The following is a 6,847-nucleotide window of genomic DNA, read 5'->3' as shown; positions in this document are numbered from 1 at the left end:
GGGCTCTCGGTGTCCCCCTGACGCCCCTGTCCCCCCTCTCTCTGTCCCCAGCGATGCTGCACGGCCCCGCCGCTATGGGGGACCCGTGGCCGCCGCAGCCACAACAACAACAGCCCCAACAGCGGCTCCCGGGGCTCGGCAACGCCTCGGACCCCCCGGCCTGGCCCTCGGCGGCGGCGGCGGCGCCGGGCACGGCGGCTCCGGGCGGAGGAGGCGGCGGATCCATCGCCACGGGCTCGGTGAGCCCCTGGGACATCGCTCTGTGCGCCACGGGCACGGCGGTGGCGGGGGAGAACGCGCTGGTGCTGGCCGTGCTGTTCTACACGCCCAGCCTGCGGGCGCCCATGTTCCTGCTCATCGGCAGCCTGGCGCTGGCCGATCTGCTGGCCGGCCTGGGGCTGGTGGCCAATTTCGCCGTGCGGTACCTGCTGAGGCCGCCCAGCGAGGCGGCGGAGCTGGCGGCGGCGGGGCTGCTGCTGGCCGCCTTCTCGGCCTCGGTGTGCAGCCTGCTGGCCATCACCGTGGACCGCTACCTGTCGCTCTACAACGCCCTGACCTACCACAGCGAGCGCACCTTGGGCTTCACCTGCGCCATGGTGCTGCTGATGTGGCTGCTGTGCCTGGGCGTGGGGCTGCTGCCTCTGCTGGGCTGGAACTGCCTGCGGGACCAGAGCTCCTGCAGCATCCTGCGGCCCGTCACCAAGGACAACGCGGCGGTGCTGGCCGTCACCTTCCTGCTGCTCTTCGCGCTGATGATGCAGCTGTACCTGCAGATCTGTAAGATCGCCTTCAGGCACGCCCAGCAGATCGCCGTGCAGCACCAGTTCATCGCCACGGCGCAGGCCGGCTCCACCCGCAAAGGGCTCTCCACGCTCTCGCTCATCCTCGGCACCTTCGCGCTCTGCTGGATCCCCTTCGCCATCTATTCGCTGGTGGCGGATTCCAGTTACCCCGCTGTTTACACCTATTCCCTGGCGCTGCCCGCCACCTGCAATTCGCTCATCAATCCCATCATTTACGCCTTCAGGAATCCGGATATCCAGAAGTCGCTGTGGCTGGCCTGCTGCGGGTGCATCCCCTCCACCTTCTCCTCCAGACCAAGGACATCCAGCGATGTGTGAGGACTCTGAGAGAGGAGATGGAAGTCTCTCCTCCTTCCTCTTCTTTTTTCCCCCTCTGTTGTTATTATTTCCTACCTGGAGGAGTTCCCCCAGCCCAGCCCGGCCAGCACATCTCGTTCCATGGCAAGATGGCCAAAAAAAAAGAGAAAAAAAAAAAAACAACACAACAACAAAAAGCAAAAAGGGATAAAAAAAAAAAAAAAAAAAGAAAAGAAAGAAAGAGAGAGAGAATGTGTGCGTGCAGAATGATAATGGTTTCCTTTAGAAATGTTATTTTCTTACACATTTTATTTTTTGATTTAAAAACACAAAACACCAAAAAAAAAAAAGGAAAAGAAAAAGGAAAGGATGAAAGAAAGAGGAAAAAAAAAAAAAAAAAAAAAAGAAAAGGATCCTGGCACGGTGGCGTTTGCCTGCTCTCGGGGTAAGGAGCCAGGGGTGGTCCCACATGCCATGGGGAGGCCACAGGGGCGGGATGGGGGGACAGGAGGGAGCTGTGGGTCCCCTCCCCAGGCTGGGGGTGGCCGTGCCCATCCCCTGCAATCAGGGCCTGCCATGCTATGCAATAATGACTAACGGGGCTGGGGGAGAGCCGCCTTCAGCACCGCGGGGAGGAGAGCTCCGGGGCCTCTGTGCTCTGTGGAAAACCTGCGCGGGGAAAGATGATTTACTGCGGCTTTTAGGGATGGGAGGACCCAGGGAATCCCTTCCCTCCTTCTCCCCCCCACCCCGAAAATGTGTTGGCGGCTGGTTGGCTGCACCCCAAAATCTGGGGGGCCAAGAAAGAGCTCTCCTCTCCCATCTGGGGCACTGGGGTGCTGTTTTCCCCCCCTCCCACACCAGTTGTTTACACGGGGTGGGTTTTTTTTTTTTCATCCAAAGAGGGGTCTGGGCTCTCTGCAGCCCCCGAGAGGGAAGACTCACCACACAGAGTCATTGCTGACGCTGCCACTTTATTTTTGCTTCCTTAGAGAAGCGCCCAAGCCCCGACATTCCTGTGCCGTGTGATGTGCTCTGTGGTGTCAGTGAGACCATGATGAAGTGTCCTTTATCCTTGTGCTTTTTCTTTTGGCGTTTGTTGATAAAGCCAGAAAGAATCCTAGAGATCCACGAAGGAGGGGTGGGAGGGCTGGGGTGGGACATCCAGGGTGGCTCAGGGCACACAGGGGGTCCTGAAATGGGGAAGGGGTTGAGGAGCTCAGTCTGGTACCCAAAATAATTCTGCTTTGCTGTAGAGAAATTGTTGTGATGTTGGAGAGGGACTGGGGACAAGGGATGGAGGGACAGGATGCAGGGAATGGTTTCTCACTGCCAGAGGGCAGGAATGGATGGGAGATTGGGCAGGAATGGATGGGAGATTGGGCAGGGATGGATGGGAGATTGGGCAGGGATGGATGGGAGATTGGGCAGGGATGGATGGGAGATTGGGCAGGGATGGATGGGAGATTGGGCAGGAATTGTTCCCTGGGAGGATGAGCAGGCTCTGGCACAGCTGTGGCTGCCCCTGGATCCCTGGAATGTCCCAGACCAGGCTGGACATTGGGGTTTGGAGCAGCCTGGGATGGTGGAATTGTCCCTGCCATGGCTGGGGTGACACTGGATGGGCTCTAAGGTCCCTCCCAACCCGTGGTGTTCTGTGAGTCTGTGACAGTGGAAGAAATGTTCTTGCTTTGTGTGTGTGCAGAGGGTACAAAGTCACTTTAGGGCTGGATCCAGGCAGGTCCAGGCGGGTTTTGCCCCTGGGTCTGTGCAGTGAATCTCTTGCTCCTCAGAGCAAAGTGCACATGAGAAAGTTCTGAATCTCCCAAGTGTGCCTGGGGCTTGGATTTATTGTCTACCTGTGAGACGTGGCCAGTCTTTGAGCTTTTTATGTTTTGTGGGTTTGGGGTTGTTTTTTTTTTTTTATTTCATTTCCTTTCTCTGATGAATGCCTTAGAGAAAGGGCAGTTGGCACAATGTGGAATCAATGTCAGTTTTAAAGTAAATATATATATAAGAAAGGTTAATATTTATACAAACACTTTACTCTTTTTTTTTTTCTTCTGGTTTCTCAAGTGCAGCCAGGTCCCTGCAGTCCTTCAGCGTAAAAACACAATAGCTTAAACCCCTTTTTGAAACATTGTGAACATTTGAAATGTTTTTACACAACCACCCCAAGCTGGAAGTCAGGATTTGTTTCTCTGGGCAGCTCATTTTGTATCTTTAGATGAAAGGTAGTTTAACTAATCAGCTCTAGAGAAACCTTGACGGGGAAAAAAAAGTTGCATTTTCTTGGCTTTCCAGTCAATTCCCTGCTGCTGAAGAGCTTGATTTTAACAATGTTCTTTTTTAGAGTTCAGTTGCTTAGGTCTCAGTTTGAAGGATACGCTGATAAACTTTGCCAAAGTCAAATAAGGATCGATGAAAAAATTTCTCCCTGTGGGCCTCCACAGCAAAAGGAGAAAGATTTGGGATGTGAGGAGCCAAAGCTGAGGTTAAGTGTCCATTTCAGCCACTTTGGCAAAGGCAAATTCTGAATTTTGGTCCTTGAGTGCACTGACCCAGCTCACAGTCAGTGTCAGGATGTGCTACCAGCCTGTTCTGTGCTCAGAGTTCCTGTAAAATAATGATTTCATTTCTTTTCCTGTGATGGTCCAGCACTTCTCTCTTTGAGATGTTAAAGCTGCCCATGGAAGTTGTTAAAAACACTTGTTATGTTTCAGGAAAAGTCTCGAGAAATCTGCTCTAAAAAATTCCCCCATTTTGATAAACTGGAATTTTTGCAGACATTCCTCTTCATAAAAACAGTGTAGTTTCCAGGCTTTGGTTTTTTGTGGTTTGTTTGTTTTGTTTTTGTTTGGTTTTTTTTGTTTGTTTGTTTGTTTTTGTTTTGTTTTGTTTTGTTTTTGTTTTTGTTTTTTTTGTTTTTTTTTTGGGGGGGAGTGGGTTTGCGGGGGGGTTTTGGGGTTTTTTGGGGGGTTTTTTTGGGTTTTTTTTTGTTTTGGTTTGGTTTTGGGGTTTTTTTGGTGTGTTTTTGTTTTTGTTTTTTTTTTTTTTTGGTTTTGGTGGGTTGTTTTGATTTTTCTGCTTTTTGTTTCCTGTTTTATCAGAGGAAAGGGAAGAGGAGAAATAAGGGGAAGTGAGGAAGAGGATAAAAAGGTTTAAGTTCACCTGCCAAGCATTGCCTTGTGGAAACCTCTGCCCATTTTACTGCACCTTTCCTTCAGTGCTTTGGGTTTGTTTTGCCTTTGTTTTCCACAGAGAAAACCTTTCACTGGCAAATTTTGGAGTGACAATGTTGGACATCAAGGGGGGGGGATGATGGATTTTGGGGCCTCCTTATGTGGAACACCAGGAAAATTCATTTAAAACCTTAAATCACTGACTGAGGCAGTGCTGCTGTGTGCAGGGTGGGGATGTCCTGGGCTTTGGGGCAGGTTTAGGATGAAATTCAGGGCCTTAGGATGAGGTTTTGTTGCCATAAACAGGGAGCAGCTCCTGTGAATGTAACAGTGTCACTTGTGGGTGAGACACCAATGGGGAGGCAAAATGGCGTTTCCAGCTGGTGGATCCTCTGTGGATTCCCTGAGGATCCAAAATTCAGTGAAAAGAGCTCAGCAGCCCCTCCTGGGCACCACCAGAAGGACATGGAGCAGCAGGAGCACATCCCAGTGCTCCCTGTTTTCTGGTGTTGGCTGTACTGGGGGCCTCCTCCAGCTGGGATTCTGTTAAACTGAGGTCTCTAAAAGATTTAATGATTGTGCTTTTCAGCTGAGACAAGGGGACAATGGCAGTCCTGTAAAGCAGAGGGTTTTTGGCTAGTTGGAAATTCCCTGGTGTCCTTTGAGTCCCCATGGCCACTCCAGGTGGGAACTGGACCTGCCTGGAGGGGGCTGGTGGGTGTTTGGTTGGGAAAAACTCCCTGTCCTCACCCTGGCCAGGATCTTGCCTCTGTATTTTCAAACTCTGAGCTTTGCAAACAGCTTTTGCTAAAGGATTAGAGGCCAGAGCCAGGCTGGACTGAGTATTTTGTCACTTCTGGACTCTCCAGGAGCTGGTGTGGACCTACAGCAGCAGAAATGGGCAGAAAACTGGTCCTGAGTGATTACAGGTGGTGTCCAACCTGCCCTGAGCCTGTGGCAGGGGTCAGCATAGCCAGGGAAATGAATCCACTGCTTGTTTGCTGATTGATTTACAGGTTTCTGGGTGCCTTTGGCTTTTCCACCCCGAGCTGGTGGCCAGCAGAATGTAGATGTGAAAAGCTTTTGGTGTTGGTGCTGGGCTGGTTGAGCTGAGGGGATGAGGAAAGGGCCAGGAGGGGGAAAAAAAAGGGAGAAAACATTCCTCAAATACACTGTGACAAGGCCAGGGCCACCGTGGGCTGGGGTGTAACCACAGCTGCCCTGAGGTTTGTGGAGATGTGCCAGGGCTGGGGGGAGCTTGTGTGTTTACAAGCCCTTTTCCCTGTCCCAGCATGAGAAATTCAAAAGAAACCACACCAAAAAAAAAAAAACCATATCAAAATGTACAGACTCCACCAACAAAGCTGCTTAGTTTTGTTTTGGGGGGGGTTGTTTTCTTTTTTCCTTTTTAATTTTGGTCAGTTTGAGACTTTGAGCAGAGAAAGTGTCTTTAGCCAGCTTCATGTCAGTAACCAGCAGTAAAGATCCTAAAGATCTCAGCCCCACAATTAAAGAGTTTTAATTGAACCTGAAATGAACCCCCAAGAAACCATTACTGTTCTCATTAGGTGATGAAGTATCTCTTTCTTGTAGAAGCATCAAATTCGGGGTGGGGAGACCTTTCCAAAAAAGCCATTGGTACTCGCTTGTATTGGTGTGTCCTGACCAGCATCGAGACTCACGTCATTGTTAACGATGAATTAACAGTTCACTCCTGATTGTCAGGAATAATTGTTGGATGCACATGTAATTCCTCTGTTCGTGCTCAGCCTTCCCTCGTGGCGAGGTGAGGCAGCTCCTCCTGGGCCACTTGTACCTCCTCCTCTGTTGTCAGTGCAGCTGCCCACTGCAAAATCCCCCCCAGAGCACCTTTCCTGCTGTCCCTGCAGCCCCACAACAGAGATCTCCCACTCCCACTGGGAAACTGTGCCATACAGAGAGAAAATGGGGTTTTCAGCAGAGAGCCAGACCCCTGGTCCGAAGCTCTTTAGCCCCTGACTTTGAGGGAGGTGAATTAATTATCTCCAGCTCCAAGGGTAAGAGTTGCCTTCAGGAATTCTGCTGGCTGCCAGGTGCAGCTGTGTCTGTGCCAAGCTTTTCCCTGCCCAGAGTGAGGGTGTCTCAAGACTCAAGTCAGCATCAGGATTGCACCTCTGTGTCCCTGGCTGCTGGCACCACAAGCACAGGTTTATGGCCTTACTGCAGGCTCTGGGAGCTGGGAAAACAGCTGGCTCGTCCCGGGAAAAGCTTTTATTCCAGCTGGGCAATGACTGAGGGTGAGGAGTGCAGTCCTGGGCCCTGCTTTGCCTTTTCTCTGCAGCACAGGGACAGCACTGGGCTGTGTCTGGTGTCCCTTGGGAGCAGGTCACAGCACACCAGCCCCCGGGACAAAAATCATCCCTCCCTGGGATGGGAAATCCTCCAGCCCTGAGGCAGGGATGAGTTCCTGGTGGCCAAGCACAGCAGGAAACTCCCCCAGAGGCAGAGCCTGCTGTGTGCTCACCCTGCTGGGGCTCTGACCCTCCAGGCTCCTGGAGTCTCTGGGAATCAGCCATCCCCATTCCC

General features: G+C 51.7%; 1 protein-coding gene across 1 annotated transcript; it reads left to right on the top strand.

Annotated features, from left to right (window-relative positions):
• The first annotated feature begins 24 nt into the window (after positions 1-24).
• Positions 25-2,218, top strand: LOC310917842 (G-protein coupled receptor 12-like). Its single transcript, XM_083876430.1, has one exon. The coding sequence runs from the start codon at positions 54-56 to the stop codon at positions 1,119-1,121; it is 1,068 nt and encodes a 355-aa protein (XP_083732556.1). The 5' UTR covers positions 25-53; the 3' UTR covers positions 1,122-2,218.
• Positions 2,219-6,847: the final 4,629 nt, after the last annotated feature.

The sequence above is a fragment of the Zosterops lateralis genome (genome assembly GCF_965231275.1).
Source record: "Zosterops lateralis genome assembly, chromosome: 21".
Taxonomy (NCBI): domain Eukaryota; kingdom Metazoa; phylum Chordata; class Aves; order Passeriformes; family Zosteropidae; genus Zosterops; species Zosterops lateralis.
The sequence above is the reverse complement of the archived record's forward strand: the minus strand, read 5'-3'. Positions and strand labels throughout refer to the sequence as shown.

Coding starts and splice junctions, on each gene's coding strand:
- LOC310917842 (XM_083876430.1), top strand. CDS start 54: ATGCTGCACGGCCCCGCCGCTATGGGGGACCCGTGGCCGCCGCAGCCA.